The following is an 18,244-nucleotide window of genomic DNA, read 5'->3' on the forward strand; positions in this document are numbered from 1 at the left end:
AATTGAGAGACTAAATAATTAGTCACTATATTGACTAAATTATATACTATTTAGAGATTAAAAAATGAGTTGTATCTAAAGTGGTTTCTATTATTAATAAAAATTATAAAATGAGTTTTAAGTTGATATCTAAACTTGCTACCAAGATTTTAACAATTAATGTTTTAGATTCTAAATTAGTTTCTAAAAGACTAATAGATATTAATTTAGAATACAAAGTGGTAGGTAACTAAACTTTGATAACTAATGGTTAGATACCAATTTTGAAATTATTTTATAAATTTTTATTGATAATAGAAATTACTTTAGATACCTATAATTTTTTTTAGTTTATAAAATGGTCTCTAATTTAGTCAAATAATATCAATTATTTTGGTCTCAAAAACTAATTTTATTTAATGATTTTTAGTGTTATTATAATTTTCGAAATTAATGTCCTTATAGGTATATCTTTCTATATTTATTTTAGTCATGACTTTGAAATATTATATATATATATATATATATATATATATATAATTCAAACCACAACAGTCAAGACATTAACTTTAAAAGACACAAATTTTAATAATATTTTAATTAATATTTGCAATAAACTTGTATTAATTATTTTTTACAATTATACGGCCAGAAATAGATAACATAAATATTTTTCATAATTTAAAATAATCACACTTTATTGAAAATAAAATTTAATTTTGTTTAAATAAACAATTCCCCGAGATTCTAACTTTCCTATTTTTTATATTTATATTAAATGAAATCAACCAAAATAAAATTAATTCAAAAGGAAATGAGCTTTTAAAATCACAGTGCTTGCCTCTTATATTTTATTTTGAGAAACATACTTAAATGAAATCATAAACGTTTAAACATTCTTGCTCAAACATTAATTAGGTCGTTTTGAGAGAATGTTTTCTTAAAGAAAAAAAATAGAGGCTTAGTGTATCTCCTTTAGGTGCAAGACAATGTTCTTAAGCATTATATGGCTTGAAGTGAATATAAAATAGGTATTTGAGGCATATTATAGGAAGTGAGGAAGTAGATTGTGTGTGTAAGAAACAAAAGCTAAAGAGATCTCACATGCTAGATGTTTCTCTCTTTTGGGGAGATAACAAAGTTGGTTGGATTCATAATAAAGGAAATGATGGGAGTGGAAGCTTATTATCCTGTGGCATAAAGAAGTTTTGTTATGAATATCACTTTGATGGGTAAAGGTTTATTGTTGTTTATGGTCAACATTTAAAATTTCTTGTAGGTGTGTTGTGGTCAATGTCTACTCTGTTGACAAGTGGTGTTCAAGCTTTGAAGAATCCAAAATCCTTTGAAGGATGTTGAAGGATTGGCTGTTTAAATGGTTGAGCTGTTAAACCAAACAACCGATTGATTCGAGGAAAAACCGATTGTTTGTTTTGGTACCATACAGAAAAACTGTTTTATCTTTGACTGAGCTTTAAATGATTTAACTGCTTATGCTCCAATCTTTAAATGCTTTGACCAATCCTTAAATGCTTTGATAACAAACAACATCTTTGAATAAATTCAGAAAAACAGATTTGAGTAATAAGATTTTGAATACAGATTTTGAGTTTTTCAAAGAGTTGAGATTGCTTAGAGTTTGTGATTGATCAAAGTGTGAGGAATAGGATTTTAGCTTGTATTGATTTCAGATTATCTTTCTAAAAGTGTAATCCTTGTACTCTGTTGAACAAGTTTTCGTTTGTGTGTTTCCTGAGATTTTGCTGTGTGTTCTTGAGGGGATCAAGATCAGCAATCTTAGTGTTGGTGTGTTGGCCAAGAGAAGTGTGTGTCTTGAGGGGATCAAGTCACTTTCTTGGTTGTGGTGTAAGTGATCAAGGTGTGATTGCTTTAGTGGATTTCAGTGGTTTCTGAGAAGACTGGATGTAGTTTGGGTTTTAGAGTGAACCAGTATAAACATCTGTGTGCATTCTCTCTATCCTTAATCTCCTTAAATTCAGTTTTGATATTTGTTTGCAGGTATAAACAACCAATTGTTTCTACGAAATAACCGATTGTTTTTCTGGTACAACTGTTTTTGCTTGCTGTTTTGGCTAACTGGATTCCTTATCAATTGTTTCTTGAGATAATTTCATTCTTGACTTAAAAGTTTGCGAAAACCCTCTTTAAACAATTCACCCCCCTCTAGTTTAAAGCCATCCATTCTAACATTTGGCATCAAGAGCTTGGTTCTTGAAAGTTATTCAAGTTGATCCTAAAACTGTTTTTTAAAATGGCTGATAGACTACCTTTTGGGAAAGGTGCTTCAATCAACAGACCACCTCTGTTTTACGGTTTGAAGTACCAGTTTTGGAAAGTAAGAATGAAAATATTTATGAAATCTCTTGACAAAGGAATTTGGGATGCAATTGAAAATGGTCCTTTTGTCCCAAAGTTTGAAAAAGATGGATTTGTCATTGAAAAGCTTTGGTCTTAATGGACTGATTCAGAAAGCAAGAAGGCCAAATTCGATTGCATTGCCAAAAATATAATAACCTCTGCTTTAAATTCTGATGAGTTTTTCAGGGTCTCTCAATGCAAATAATCAAAAGAAATGTGGGACACCTTGGAAGTCACTCATGAAGGTACAAATGAGGTAAAGAGAGCTAGGAAGCATACTCTAATCCAAGAGTATGAGATGTTCAGAATGCTTAAAGGTGAAACAATTGCTGAGGTGCAAAAAAGATTCACTCACATCATCAATCATCTCATGAGCCTTGACAACACCTTTAAACAGGAAGAGCTGAACATCAAGATCTTGAAATGTCTTGATAGAGCATGGCAACCAAAGGTAACTGCTATTTCCGAATCTAAAGATCTAACATCATTAAGTATGGCTTCTTTGTTTGGTAAGCTTAGAGAACACGAGTTAGAGATGAATAGACCCAATGTTCAAGAAAGCGAAGACAAACACATAAGGAGCATAGCCTTAAAAGCATCCAAGCACAAAGGAAAACAAGAATCCAGTGATGATAGTGATGAGGAAAACCTTAGCTTGCTGTCAAAGTTCAGCAAATTCTTGAAGAGAAACCGCAACAAGGACAACAACAAAGATAGGTATGGAAACAAGAAATCCAATGATTTTAATTCCAATAACTATACTTGTTTTGGTTGTGGTGAGCAAGGTTAGGGATGGCAAAGTGGGACGGGCCGTGTGGGCCAGCCCGCGACCCGCTGATAAAAAACGCGGGGCGGACTGACCTTTTCAACCCGCTAACCCGCATTAGCCCGCAACCCGCGCGGGCCAGCAGCGGGGCGGGGCGGGCTGGCCCGCTAAGCCGCAAGAAAAAAAAATTGGCACTTAGCAGCAGCAAGGCAACACAATTAGGTTTTCACAAAATTTCAAAGAAAGAAACACAACACAATCTCGTCAATAATGTTTATGTTTAATGTTTTTGAATTAATGTTTATGTTTATGTTTAATGTTTTGGAATTAGGTATTTTTAATGTTTTGGAAGTGGAAGAATAGTGATATTTGATATTTATCTTAATGTTTAATGTTTTGATGTTTGACTATGTTTGAAAAGGAAGAAAAAGAATTTAGGTTTGATAGTAACAAATATATAGGTTTAATTTGACAATTTTTTTAAGAACAAAATATAAAAAAAATATATATTTAATTTAAAAAAAAAAAGATCGCGGGCTAGCTCTTATGCGAGGCAGGTTGAAAATTCTAGCCTGCAATAATTTTGCGGGGCGGGCCAACCCGACCCGCATTTTTGCGGGCCAAGCGCGGGGCGGGCCAATGCGGGGCGGGCTGGCCCGCTTTGCCACCCCTAAGCAAGGTCATATAAAGGCAGATTGTCCAAACAAGAGCAAGGAGAAAAAGCCTAGCTACAAAGAAAAGAAAGGCAAGACAAAGAGAGCCTACATAGCTTGGGATGAAAATGAGGTATCATCATCAAGTTTTTCATCAAGTGAAGATGAGAAAGCAAACATCTGTTTGGTTGCTGAAAATGATGATGAATCCTGCAGCTCAAGTGAGGTAAGTTCATGTGCTTCTCTAAATGAACAAAATTATAGTGAATTGCTTGAAGCTTTTCAAGAAACTCATTATGAAGCTAATCAATTGGTTCTTTCAAACAACCGATTGAAAGAACTTAACACCTGGCTAGAACAGAGAGTGAAATCACTTGAAGATGAGATTGAAAAATCTAAAAATGATTTCAAAAATCTGGAAAATCATTTCAAAAATTCTTCTTGCAAGTGTGACACTCTCATTTGCGAAAATTGTGAAAATCTTGAGAAAAAGGTTCATTATCTTGTTGAAACTGTGGACAAGCTTTCAAAGGGGAAATCTAACTTTGAGAATGTCTTGGCATCTCAAAGCTGTGTTTTTGGAAAGGCTGGTTTAGGTTTCAATCCACATAACCAACAAGATAAGTTTTCAATTTTTTTTTCAAGAAAGCCAGTAAACAACAGATTGTTAAATCGAAACAACCGGTTGTTACATGCTTTTATGCATGAAAAAGGGCCATTCGGTTAGATTCTTCAAAATAAGAAAATTCTCTATTCCTAGAGGCTACATGAAATGGATTCCTAAAGGGTGCGAGGTTTCAAATGAGAAAAAGAAATCAATTGGACCCATATTTGTGAAGGGACCAAATCTTGTTGCTTGAACTCATGCTTGTGCAGGAATTCTAAAGAATTGTGAAGGACTAAGTCATGTGATCAAGTTCTTGGAAGAAAAAGGCCATCATTGAAGCTGAATCAATGCTCTGCATCTGTCCAAAGGCCCTCAACAGTTCTTGATCATAAAGCACATGGCTCATTGAAGAAATAACATAAGGATAAGACTTTCCTTTCTCTGTTCTTAATTTCTGTTTTAAAGTTCTTTCTCATGGTTAAAAATCTTCTTTAAAATTCTTAATTTCATTTGCTTTGAACTCTTTCTGCTCATGGTTAAATTTCAAAATCAATTTTAACTGCTGCAGAAAAACAACCGATTGTTTTCTTCGGAAACAACTGATTGTTTTGAGTCTGACAGCATTGTGAAGAAATCAATTTAATTTCTATTTTGAATTTCTATCCGTTTGCAGATCAATTTAAAGAGAGAATCCTTGGTCAAAGAACCTGTGTTGAAAGTTGATCACGTTCAGAGAGAAGTTACAACAGTCATAAAGGAATATATTCCAAAATCTTGGAAATTCAAGAGCCTTAATGACTATCAAAGATCACATGTGAAGACCATGTGATTTTCAACTTTTTATGACGTTTTCTGTGTAGGGCAGGGTCAAGTCCTCTCTCTCTGAAAATCTGGTACCCACTCATATCATTGAATGCTATTTTGATTCTTTTACTGCTATAAAATCTGTTGCAGTTGATCTCTTCCTCAAGAACAACCAATTGCAACATCTCTTAAGCAAAATCTGTGAAGTGAGCTTTTCTCTATTTTCTTCTCTGCCATCATGAAATCAACTCCTCGCACCTCAAAGAGAGTCAAAACCAGAGGTGTAAGGTCTGGAGGAAGGCTAGAAGGCTGGTTTTCTGGAGACAATGATCTTATTGAGAGGTATAGGTATGAAACAAGTATCAAAAAGATAAACAACCCCAAGGTTATGTGCTTTGATTGGCTGAAAAGTCAAAAGCTTGATAATGTAAGGAGGCTGCTCAAAGATCAATCTCTCAGAAAGTTCCCGGAGATGAAAGGAAACATCTACCCACATTTTAATAAGGGTGTTCTACACAAATCTCAAGTTTGAGGGAAAACAATCTAATTTCTCATGTAAAAGGTGTAGACATGGAGATAACCCATGAGGTATGGGCTGCTGTTGCTGGTCTCAAGTTCTCTGGTCTTAGAATAACTAGGGAAACCTTGGAGTAGTGGAGGATTTCAACAAAATCCAATACTACAAGAGTTGCTTGAAGAATCAACATGCCTCAAGTTAGAACATGCTCGGTTGGAGGTCTAAAGCTTGATGAAAGGTTGCTATCCCTCATTGTGACTTGGATTCTAACTCCAAGGGGGAGCAATCATTCAGTGCTCACTGAGGAAGATCTGGTGTATATCTTCTGCATCATGAAGAAGATCAAAAATCAATTGGATCCACATCATCAAAGAGCACATGCAAAAGGCTATGAGGTTAAGTGACTATCACTATCCATATGTTGTTTTGGTATCTAAATTTCTACTCTATTTTGAAGTGAACCTTGAAGATGAAACATCTGAGTTGGTCAAGTCAACTCAAGAGTTGAACAATGGATCACTCAGCAAAATGGGTTTTACCAAAGTAGGTGGCAAATGGATTAGCAAAGATGGTGACCTTGGTGCCTCATCTAGTGTTGTTGCTGATCTTGATCAAGATGAACATGCTGATATGCAAGTTCAACATGAAGATCCACCTGAAGATTATCAAGATGCTGGACCTAGTGCTGGTGCTGGAAATCAAGAAGAAAGGATGCAAAACCATGTCTCCTTTTGAGAGACTCATGGTAAATAGGCTTGATAGCTTTGCGGAGAATCAAAGAAATCTCCATGATCTCTGGTGTCAGCAATTTCCAGAGGATTGACAACAGGTTTGACAGCATGGATGCACGCTTCATGACTCTAGATGAACAAATCGAAGCTGTCCAGAACCAAATCTTTGACGTTCAGTTTGCTAACGATGATGAATGAAGAAAAACAACTGGTTGATGTATCGAAACAACCGATTGTTTTTGGTGGTTATATCAGTTTTTTTTTTTAATTCTGATGTAATCAAAACAATTATCTTGTTTTATCTCTTCTTTTTGTCCTATTTGTGAAGACAAATAGGGGGAGATTTATGCTATTTGTGTGTTTGATTTCAGTTTTTATGTTTTTTTATGTTCAAGCTTTGAAGAATCCAAACCCTTTGAAGGATGTTGAAGGCTTGGCTGTGTTTGCTGTTGCTGTGCTGTTTTTAGTTTAGGATATGGGGTAGATTGTGTATTGTAATCCACCTCTTGATTGAATCCAAAGCATAGGCATTCTCAATCTTTTTGAAAGAAAAATGTTTTTCAAACTAAGTTAAAAACAACCGATTGTTTTGTTGAAACAACCGATTGTTTATACTTAGATGTTTTTAGAAAAGATTGAAAATTGTTTTTCAAATGGTTGAGCTGTTAAAACCAAAAACAACCGATTGATTCGAGGAAACAACCGATTGTTTGTTTTGGTACCATAACAGAAAAACTGTTTTATCTTTGACTGAGCTTTAAATGATTTAACTGCTTTATGCTCCAGTCTTTAAATGCTTTGACCAATCCTTAAATGCTTTGATAACAAACAACATCTTTGAATAAATTCAGAAAAATAGATTTGAGTAATAAGATTTTGATACAGATTTTGAGTTTTTCAAAAGAGTTGGGATTGCTTAGAGTTTGTGATTGATGATTGATCAAAGTATGTGGAATAGGATTTTGGCTTGTATTGATTTCAGATTATCTTCTGTAACAAGTGGTAATCCTTGTACTTTGTTGAACAAGTTTCGTTTCCTGTGTTTGCTGAGATTTGTGGTGTGTTCTTGAGGGGATCAAGATCAAGCAAATCTTAGTGTTGGTGTGTTGGCCAAGAGAAGTGTGTGTCTTGAGGGGATCAAGGTCACTTTCTTGGTTGTGGTGTAAGTGATCAAGGTGTGGATTGCTTAGTGGATTCCTCAGTGGTTTCTGAGAAGATTGGATGTAGCTCTGGGTTTAGAGTGAACCAGTATAAACATGTGTGTGCATTCTCTCTATCCTTAATCTCTTTAAATTCAGTTTTTGATATTTGTTTGCTGGTATAAACAACCGATTGTTTCTGCGAAAACAAACCAATTGTTTTTTCTGGTACTGCTATTTTTGCTTACTGTTTTGGCTAACTGGATTCCTTATCAATTGTTTCTTGAGATAATTTTATTCTTGACTTAAAAGTTTTCGAAAACCCTCTTTATACAATTCACCCCCTCTAGTTTAAAGCCATCCATTCTAACATACTCTCCTTGCACCTTGAGTGGTAAGAAGACTCTTTGGAAGGAGCTCTCTAATGCTAATTGGCCTCTCAAGAACCAGTATGGTGTTTTTGTGGTGACTTTAATGCCGTGAGAAGTAGAACGAAAAGGAAAGGTATCAGGGGCAGGGGCGAACAGTCAAGTGAGCTAATTGGCTTTAATAGCTTCATTGATTCCAATTCTCTACTAGATTTATCTCTGTAGGCAAGAATTTTACGTGGTTCAAACCTGATGGAACGACTAAGAGTAGAATTGATAGAGTGTTGTTATTGAAGAATGGCTACAACTTTGGCCCATGAGTGAACAATATGTTCTACAGAGGGAAATATCTGATCATTGTGCACTGGTGGTTAAGTCTGTGGAGAAGGACTGGGGTCCCAAACCCTTCAGATCTATTGATGCTTGGTTCTTGGAAAGGGGTTTTAATAGGATGGTGAAGGATAAATGACAGTCCTACTTAGTCCGGGGGAATGAAATAACGAAACTCAAAGAAAAACTGAAACTTCTCAAGTTTGATCTAAAGTTATGGAACAAGGATGTGTTTGGTAACCTTGATAACACCAAGAGGAGGATTTTACAGGAATTGGAGGATCTAGACTGCCAAGATTGCAATGGGGGCTTAGGGGAAAGCGAAAGGTTGAAAAGAATGGAGCTGGCAAGCCGTCTGGTAGAGAACGATAAGAAACTCGAATCCCTTATCTGTCAAGAGGCTAGAGCAAGTTGGTTTAATGAGAACTCTTGTACTAGGTTCTTCCACTCATCTTTGAGGTGGAGAAGGCTCGGGAACGAAGTGAAGGGTGTTAAGGTTGGGGACCAATGGTGTGAGGAACCAAGCACAGTCCGTGTAGAGGCAAAAAAGTTGTTCGAAGCTAGATTCAGAGCTATGAAAGACCTAGGGGTAAGGCTGCATGAAGTCGAGTTTAAGTCTTTAACACCGATAGAAAATGAGAGCCTCGTAGCTATGTTCACTGAGGAAGAGATAAGGGACACAATGTGGCAGTGTGAAGGATCAAAGAGTCCTAGACCAGATGATTTTAACTTCAACTTCATCAGGAAGAGCTGGGAGTTTATAAAAGATGAGATAATAGCAACACTGCCTCTGTTTCATATGACTAGGTCTATCCCGAAAGGTTTGTAACGCTTCGTTCATTGCTTTAATCCCTAAGGTCAGGGACCCCTTTAAGCTTGAGTAGTATAGACCCATCTCACTAGTAGGAGTCTTATAAAATCATATCAAAGGTTTTGGCCGGTAGATTGAAGAAGGTGCTTCCCGCAGTTATAGATGAAAGCCAATTAGCTTTTCTAAAGGGTAGATGGATCTTAGACAGTGTGCTTATGACTAATGAAGTGGTGGAGGATCTCAGCAAAAAAAGGGAGAAACAGGATTTGTCTAAAGGTGGACTTCGAGAAAGCATATGACTCGGTTAGATGGAAATTTTTTATATGATATGCTGCTCAAGATGGGGTTTCACAACTTGTGGATCTCCTGGATTCGGATGCATGGAATCCGCTTCTGTGTCTGTGTTGGTTAATGGGAGCCCTACGGAGGAGTTTAAGCCAACAAGAGGGCTGAGGCAACGCGACCCCCTAGCACCCTTTCTTTTCTTAGTGGTTGCAGAAGGCCTTGTTGGGATAGTAAGACAAGCTTTGAAGGCCAATTTGTTGACGAACCTCAAAATTGGATGTAATGAGATAAAAATGTGTATTCTCCAATTTGCGGATGATACTCTATTCCTTTGTGAAGACACCCTCAACAATGTGTTAACTTTGAAGGCCATTTGAGGGTTTTGAGCTAGCCTCAGGCTTGAAGATTAACTTCCATAAGTCAAAGTTAGCAGACATTAATGTTCAAAGCAATGCAGTAACATGTTTCACTAAGACTTTGAATTATACTCAGATGGGGATACCGTTCAAGTATTTGGGCCTTGAAATGGGAGGAAACCCAAGGAAAAAGCAGTTTTTGGAACCTGTTCTTAATAAGCTAAAATCAAGGCTCAGGGTATGGAAAGGGAGGTTCTTATCCTTGGGGAGAATTTGTCTTATTAATTCTGTTTTAATTGTTGTACCTTTGTACTATCTATCTCTGCTTAGAGCACCAGAGTCAGTTTGTAAAAGGATTACCAACATTCAAAGGAGGTTCATGTGGGGGTGGGGGAAGGTGAATAAGCCAATTTCCTGGGTAAGCTAGAAAGACGTATGCAAACCAAAAGAGGAGGAGGTTTGGGCTGTAGGGATATACGTATGTTCAATCATGCCCTCCAAGCTAAATGGAGATGGCGTTGTATATCTGAAGAGAACGAAACGTGGAAGGAGCTTTTGGGTTCAAAGTACAATCTGAAGCTTGAAAGCGGTCAAATACTTGTCAAATTCCAATATTGGTGGTGGAGAGACCTTTCTAAAATGTGTAAGGAGGATGAGGTAAATGGTGGTTTCAAGAAGAGTTAGGATGGGAACTAGGATGTGGAGACAAAGCAAAATTCTGGGAAGAGGTGTGGGTTGGAAGTGTTGATCTCAAATCCATGTTCCCACGACTGTACCTCCCTGTCCTTAAACCAGGGTCAAATAGTAGGCGAGGTTGGTGAATGGATTAACTCAGAGTGGAGGTGGAGGCGTGCCAAATTTGAGTGGGAGTCTCCAATGGAAGTAGACCTTATCAAGCTTTTATCTAGGGTCACTTTGAAAAAGAATGTCAAGGACACTCAAGTGTGGGGGAAGGACATACCAGGGATGTTTTTCGTGAACTCCGCATATTGGTGCCTAGCTAAGCATGTTAGAGGTCCTCATTCCGAAGTGTATAAACTATTGTGGAAGGCATAGGCATTCCCAAATGCAACAACGAAAGCTTGGAGGGTGATGATGGGTAGAATTCCTACAAGAGTGTGCTTGAGCAAGAGATGGGTGTTGATGAACTCTACGATTTGTCCTTTGTGTCAGTTAGAGGAAGAGTCATGCCAACATCTTTTTCTTGGAGTGCAAACACGCTCAACGAGTTTGGTCTTTGTGCTTTAAATGAATAGGTATCTCTTTTGTCCAACAAAATGATTTAAAGATGCACTTTCAAAGCTTTTACTTGTTCTAAGCTAGTAACAAACAAAATCTGGTATAGAAAGGTGTCTGGGCAAATGTTATTAGATGCATTTGGGAACAAAGGAATCTGATTATTTTCTAGCAAGGGATAGTTGATGTGGAGGAGGTTTTCCAGAAGGCTCAACTCAAGTCATGGCTCTGGATGAAGCACAAGGTGCATTCAATTAACTACTCCTTCATCAATTGGGTTCTTAACCCAATTATATGCATTAGAAGTTTTAAGTAGGAAGCAGGTTGCACAATTTTTCTTCTGAGATGTTTTTGACGTAGGTGTAGGGGAATGTTACGCACTAGTCTTATGTCATTTGTTGGAAATGGAAGTTGGTCTTTGGTGTTGAGTAGAGCGCTGAAGAAGGGTTTCTGTTGGAAGTGGAGAAACTGGGCCTAAAGGTATAGCCTAGATAGCTCTCTAGATGATTCATATGTGCTAAGTAGCTATAGTTGACGGTTACGTTGTCTCTTTGGTGTTCTAGGTTATGATTTTCTATATGAATAGCTTTTGCTTGGGTCCATATGTTTGCGAGTGTTGTTTATATCGGATGAAGAGCTGGTGTCCTCGGTTTTCTGCAGCTGATGTTATAGGTGGCTTGAAGGCCCAAGGAAAGTTCATGAAAGTTGAAATACATAGAGAGGGATGCTTTCACAATAGGTCTTAGTATGATGCAGCATGTTCTTGTAGTGTTGGAGGATTGAAAGCTCTACATGGATGGGGTTCTCAGGAGGTATAGTTGCCTATAGCTGCCATGAAGTGAAGGTAGTTGTGGTGTAGGTTAAGAAGTTGTAGGAGTTTTGCCATTTAGTCAACTAGATGGTCAATAAAGAAGTGAAGAGTAATGGTTTTATGAGAGGCTAAGCAGGTTTGGAAGGGATGGTAGGGGTGCTGCCTAGGCAGTTTAAGTTTAAGTTTATTATGCTAGAAAACCAATAACAGTGTTGTTAGTTCAGCTCTGCTAGCATAGGAACCATTCTATGCAAGGCTGATGCAATTTGGTAATAGAAGGGTCTAGGAAGGGTAAGTAAATAGGTAGGAGCAGGTTATGGTGATTCAACAATCGATGGGAGTGTATACTATTATGAGATGTGTGCTATCTTAGATTTCAGTTGTTGCATACTAACAGGTACTCTGTTGTGAACAATATTGGGCAACCTGGCAAAGGTTCGGCGCGCTGAAGCTGGATTGTTGGCCAAAGACCAATATGAGCTATAGACATAAGGCCACTAATAGGCTTACAACTACAGAATTTGTTATATGCTTCCTGTTGGATTTGGTTGCTCTAGTTTTTTAGTTTTTTGACCCAGGAATAATATGTTTATGTTGCTGCCTTGAGTTTGTTCAAGGCATTTTTGGTCGTTCCCAATGTTTGTATAGCTTGGACGTTTGGGTGTATAAGGGTTGAGACACCGCTGGAGTGTCCCCTTAATTCATTTATTCATTGCTGATAAAAAAAGATTAGTTTTAATATTTTTTTCCCACATTTACTTAAACGATCTATTCTTCCCATAAAAGATATTTTTGTGACAATTCAGCTGTTGTCACATAAAATGTCACTAATTATTTTTCAACAATTTATGACTATTTCTATTAATGATAAGTTACCATCACAAACTTCCATTTTAAAAACTTCACATCTTTTATATATAATTTGGTACTGCCACTCAATTAGTGTGGATTGATCACCGTCACAAAATGTTTTTTACTTATTAACCTAAAAAGACGATATTGTCAAAATAGATATATAATATATATATATATTATAAATATAAGATGGACTTTGTTCTTACAAGGTCGAGATTCTAACAGAGTGACTCCTTTTTTTGTCTTTCTGTTTTCTCGGCCTTCAAGTGTGGTTGTCTCTTGTTGGTTCTTCCTTTCTCCAAGCCAAATGGGAATACTTGTGAAAACACTTTGACGATCAAGTTACTCCGAGTACAATATGCAGGTGAGTTGAGAGTGAAAAATTACCTTTGGTTCGGGGGTCCCCTCTAATATTTATACTTTTTGGGTGTGCTTCGACTTTTGTGGGCTTGCATGGGTCCAACTAAGGATCCAACTGTGACTTAGTCATGGTTTATCATTAATTATGGTTTAATTACAGTTAATTATAAGTTTATGGGTTGTGTTCGGATTAGAAGAATGATTCGACCTTCTCAACTATTCGGGTCATGTCGTCTTCTCGACAATCCGATAGTAACTTGAGTATACAACATAATAGAAAGATAAGATTCAAAGATTAGTTGGATTGTAACGTCCTTAAAATATTCTACATTTATTTATTAATTTTATTAATAATAAAAAATAAAATAAACTTGAAGTTCAGAACTTTGATTTGGGAACGAAGTGCAGAGTTGGATTTGGGATTGATTTGGAACGAGGTTTAAAGGTGTTCTTATTTGGGTAATGTTTTTTTATTTAAATGCTTTGGATTTTCAATTCAATACACACCGTGCACTTTCCATATTTGAAACCAAGGCATTTTAAAATTTTCGAAAAAAAAGGGCTCTGGTGGAATTTTTTTAATTTTACCCATCTCTAAATTATATTACCTATGTTTTATCTTTTCCCACATTTTTTTAATTTTACCCACTTAAATTATATTAACCTTGTCTTATCTTTTCCCACCAACTTTATTGGTGGTAACTACATTAAATCATTACTTTTTCAGGCCTACTTCAGTTTATCTAAAATAATACGGACAAAGTAGTGGATAAATTAAATTTACATACGAAAAAAAAAGTTAAAGTTGGTGGGTAATTATTATCTACATTTAATCAAGTTTTTTTTCTTGTAGTTTGAAGATAGCTTGAAGCCAAATATTTGAATCTGAAAAAAATTTGGTTAAATATAGTTCTGAATAATCCAACTAACAAAAGTTAAAACGAATTGTAAGTAAAAAATAGTCATAATTATTTTGTTCCTCTCATTATTTTTCCCCGTTGAACTCGACCTACTTCTAGTTCATTCAAGTTCCATTAAATTGATTTTAGTAGTGAAGGATATTTATTATTATATACATAATACATACTCTATTACTATACCCTAATGGTTGATTTTTTAATACGTTTACTTTCTTGGAAGCCCTGAATCTTGCTCAACAAAGAGTTTTTCTTTATTCATATTAACAGATCCAATATATGTATATATAGGGACTGGCCACTGCCACTAGATCGTACCAATTTCTACTGAACTTTGATTTGCACAAACAATTAGCCTATAAGGAAACTTCACACTTCACTTAGCCACATGGCTCCAAGTTTCAACTCCTCAAACTCATTGTATGATTTTGTGGTGAGAGATGGCAATGGTGTGAAAGGTTTGGTAGACTCAGGTGTGTCAGAGGTGCCAGAGAGGTACATACAACCTCCAAGGGAACGAATCAGGAAGCATGATTCAGGGGTATGTGATGATCCACCCATTGACTTGTCAAAGCTGAATGGAGCTGAGCATGAGAAAGTGGTGGATGAGATTGCTAGAGCAGCTGAGACTCTTGGCTTCTTTCAGGTGGTGAATCATGGTGTGCCTTTGGAGTTGTTGGAATCACTTAAAGATGCAGCACACACATTCTTCAGTTTGCCACCAGAAAAGAAAGCTGTTTACTGCAGTGGGGTGAGCCCAAGCCCTAGGGTCAAATATGGGACAGCTTTGTGCCAGAGAAAGAGAAGGCCTTGGAATGGAAAGACTATATCAGCATGACATTTAGCAGTGAAGAAGAAGCTCTTCAATATTGGCCTAATCAGTGCAAGTATGATCTTCCTTCTACTCTTTTTTTTCTTCGTATTGGCCTCAGCCATATTCCATTCTACTAATTTATATTTATACTTTGTAATATCATGAGAAATATTTTACATAATCATATCATTAATGAAGTTTTTTAATGAATCTTTAAAATAACTTGAATGATTAACTTTAGTAAGATATTTCATTTTAACTACTGTTTTTATTTACAAAATTTGACCTAGAGTGAAATTTTCTTATAATAATATTTTTCCATTTTAAATTTTCATCTAAACACTTTATCTAGGGATGAAAGTCTAATTAATTCAAATAGAGACAACAAATTTATGGTAAACTATAAGAAATTGATTAAAAAGTGCATAAATAATATGAAGGGTTTAAATTAATTTTGTTTGTGTATTGTTAGGGAAGTTGCACTTGAGTATTTGAAGTTATCAACTAAGATGGTTAGAGACATTGTGGAAGCCTTGATTGGTAAGCTTGGGGTTACACTGAAAGATTCAGAAATGGAGAGCCTTCTGGGAATGAAGATGGTTAACATGAACTACTATCCAGCATGCCCTAATCCAGATCTGACAGTGGGAGTTGGGCGTCACTCTGACATGGGAGCTATCACAGTGCTGCTCCAAGATGGCATTGGAGGCTTGTATGTCAAAGTGGACCAACAAAATGATGCTGACAAAGAAGAGTGGTTGGAAATTCCACCAATCCCTGGAGCTCTTGTTATTAATATTGGTGATACTTTACAGGTTTGTTATCCTAAATTCTAAACACTACTAAAAGTAATAAGGGGTTAAAGTCGGAGACACTTCTTAACTGGTGTGTCCTTATGCGCATCTTCAAGTATTTAAGTATTCCACATTAGTACATGTATTGGTAAAATATTTAGACATTAATACTAATATCGATAAAATATTTAATTATTTATTGAATTTTTAACAATTTTAATACAGTTTCAACATAAGATTAAAAAAACACCAACAATAACTTTTTAAAAACTCAAAATTTATTGTATAAATTTCTATTATGATTATAGAAATAAAAAATAAATCTTATATAGTCAAAAATATTTAGAAATATTTTTATTTAATCTACTACCATACCTTTGTATAATATGAAATTTGTTAAAATTTATAATTTTTCTTTAAATGAATTTCAACTCAAATATAATTTTTTAATGATAATCCCATCATATAATTCATAATGATGTAGTATTTAAATTTATATCCTCTTCTCTTTTGAAGATTAAATTTTAAAAATAATCAAAATCCATTTTAATACTAGAAGATAATTCTTTCTAGCAGCATAGAGTAAAAAATAGACAGAAATTGAGTATTTAAATGATGTTATGAAAAAAAAGTGTTAGTAGCATATTTTAGCTTACAAAACGAACAAAACCTAAAGGTTGACTATAAAATTTACAACTCACACCTCCTAATCTAGCTCCCTAACTCCAAAATTGATCATAAAACCCTTCTGATATATTAAAACTGCACCAAGTTTGCAACTTTAGTTTTGGACCATGCTCAAAAGCCTACACCAAATAAGTAAAAATCCAGCAATATGAGTTCTTTTGACAAAAGTATTCAAGTAATTGAATGCCCTCTACTGCTGGACCTATTCCACCTTGCAGGAGTTGCAAGTGTTGTAGCTCATAGTTTTTATAAAGCAACTTCTGATTAGTATATACAGATGAACTAAATTTTGCAGTACTAATTTATTAGAAATTATTATTTACATTAACTATTCCCATTTGGTAATTTTCTTTAACCATGTCATTCACTAATCGTTAGAAAATTTGACTAGTCACTGTCTCGCATCCCAATAATACCATATTGGAACTTGAAACTTTAAGAGTTCAGTATAACTCGGAAAGAACAACTTGTTGGTATTCAACATAGTTTATGATTGCATAATTAGAAAAGTTTTACATGTTCAGTGTATATATATAGTATTTTGTGTTTGTGATACCGTGCTTTGTTTGTGTTAATTAATGTAAGATACTGAGCAATGGGAAGTATAAGAGTGCTGAACACCGAGTGAGGACAACTAGCAGCGAATCCAGGGTATCAGTTCCAGTGTTTACAATGCCAAAAGCTACAGAAAGGATAGGTCCATTGGCAGAGGTGGTGGAGAAAGATGGGTTGGCCCGTTACAGACAAGTTGTGCTCCAGGACTACATGAACAATTTCTTTGGGAATGCTCATGCTGGAAAAAAGTCTCTTGATTTTGCAAGGATCAACTAGTATCAATAATCACAACTTTGTATTTCCTTTTTCATTTCAACGTTTCAGGAATAAAACCTTCACTTTTCACTCTTAATAAAGGTTATATGTCCCTATAAGGATAAAGATGGCTTGAAAGCACCCTAAATGATTCATAAGCTTTCTATAAACACCCTCAAAGAAAGAAGATTTATGACAGGAGATGAAATAATGTATGTGATGAGTGAGCGAAATGTGTGATTTTGAGAACAGAATATAAGTGAAAAAAATGAAATCAAATAATCTGTAAGCATTGTTTTGATGCTTTTCTCTTTCTGCAAAACTCTAAATTGAAAAGGCTGATCTCCATTCGTAATGAATCAGGTTATTTCTATTAACCCTAAACGCTGATAAAAAAAAAGAAGTAAACTCATAATATCAATTACATTAAAAACTAACACCACATCGAATGAAAACCGGTGAAACTTATGTGATCCATTTAAATAAACTACAAAACTAGTTTTATATATATAAAAAAAAAAACAATTCTAAGAATAAACAATCAAGAAAATTGGTTAAAAATCAATTTATTGAGGTGTATGCAAAATAAGTTTCTAGAGTCATATATAATTGGAACTCTTTATATGAATTGATTGTGATTTACAAGTGTGGTTAATTAAAGAGATAAACTATAATGTGGTTTTTTACATTATCAGAGGAAGATGAATAAATTGAAAAAATATGTAAATTTATGAATTTTAAAATCTTTCATATTTATAAATATTAATAATATGTATTAAAAATAATAATATTTTAAAAAATTAATAATATTTAATAATATTAATAATATTTAATAATATTAATAATATTTACTAATATTAATAATATTTACTAATATTAATAATATTTAATAAAATATTAATAATATTTAAAATTATTAATAATATTTAATAATACTAAAAATATTTAATAATATTAATAATAATGATATTAAATATATGAATAATGTTATTAATTTTTATTTTATTAATTATATCAATATTGATAATCATACGCATAAGTATAATAATAATCATAACATGACAACAAAACTTTACTGATGTGATGATTAAAGTTTCTATGGACATTTCTCAAGGGACTTGGCTTTGAGTCCCACCGGTGGGTATTACTTAAGCAATTGGTGGGTAATTGACGCCCAAAATTGGTACTTAAAACATTGATATCTAATTAGATATCAATTTAGAAACTATTTATGA

At 34.8% G+C, this 18,244-nt stretch overlaps 1 protein-coding gene and 1 pseudogene across 1 annotated transcript; both read left to right on the forward strand.

Annotated features, from left to right (window-relative positions):
* The first annotated feature begins 6,233 nt into the window (after positions 1–6,233).
* On the forward strand, positions 6,234–9,102 carry LOC137833930 (uncharacterized). The gene is made up of 4 exons (XM_068642000.1): positions 6,234–6,393; positions 6,832–6,890; positions 8,284–8,397; positions 8,500–9,102. Exons 1-4 carry the CDS (start codon positions 6,234–6,236, stop codon positions 9,100–9,102), a joined length of 936 nt encoding a protein of 311 aa, XP_068498101.1.
* Positions 9,103–14,208: 5,106 nt separating this feature from the next.
* LOC137835087 (scopoletin 8-hydroxylase-like) lies at positions 14,209–17,110 on the forward strand (annotated as a pseudogene).
* The last annotated feature ends 1,134 nt before the right edge of the window (positions 17,111–18,244 follow it).

Source organism: Phaseolus vulgaris, chromosome 5, assembly GCF_000499845.2.
Source record: "Phaseolus vulgaris cultivar G19833 chromosome 5, P. vulgaris v2.0, whole genome shotgun sequence".
Classification (NCBI taxonomy): Eukaryota; Viridiplantae; Streptophyta; class Magnoliopsida; order Fabales; family Fabaceae; genus Phaseolus; species Phaseolus vulgaris.

Excerpts from the sequence above, each read along its gene's own strand:
- LOC137833930 (XM_068642000.1), top strand. The coding sequence starts at position 6,234 with ATGGGTTTTACCAAAGTAGGTGGCAAATGGATTAGCAAAGATGGTGAC. Across the intron at positions 6,394-6,831 it reads AGATGCTGGACCTAGTGCTG|CTTTGAAGAATCCAAACCCT; the intron begins GTGCTGGAAATC and ends TTTATGTTCAAG. Across the intron at positions 8,398-8,499 it reads AAAGGGGTTTTAATAGGATG|GATGTGTTTGGTAACCTTGA; the intron begins GTGAAGGATAAA and ends TTATGGAACAAG.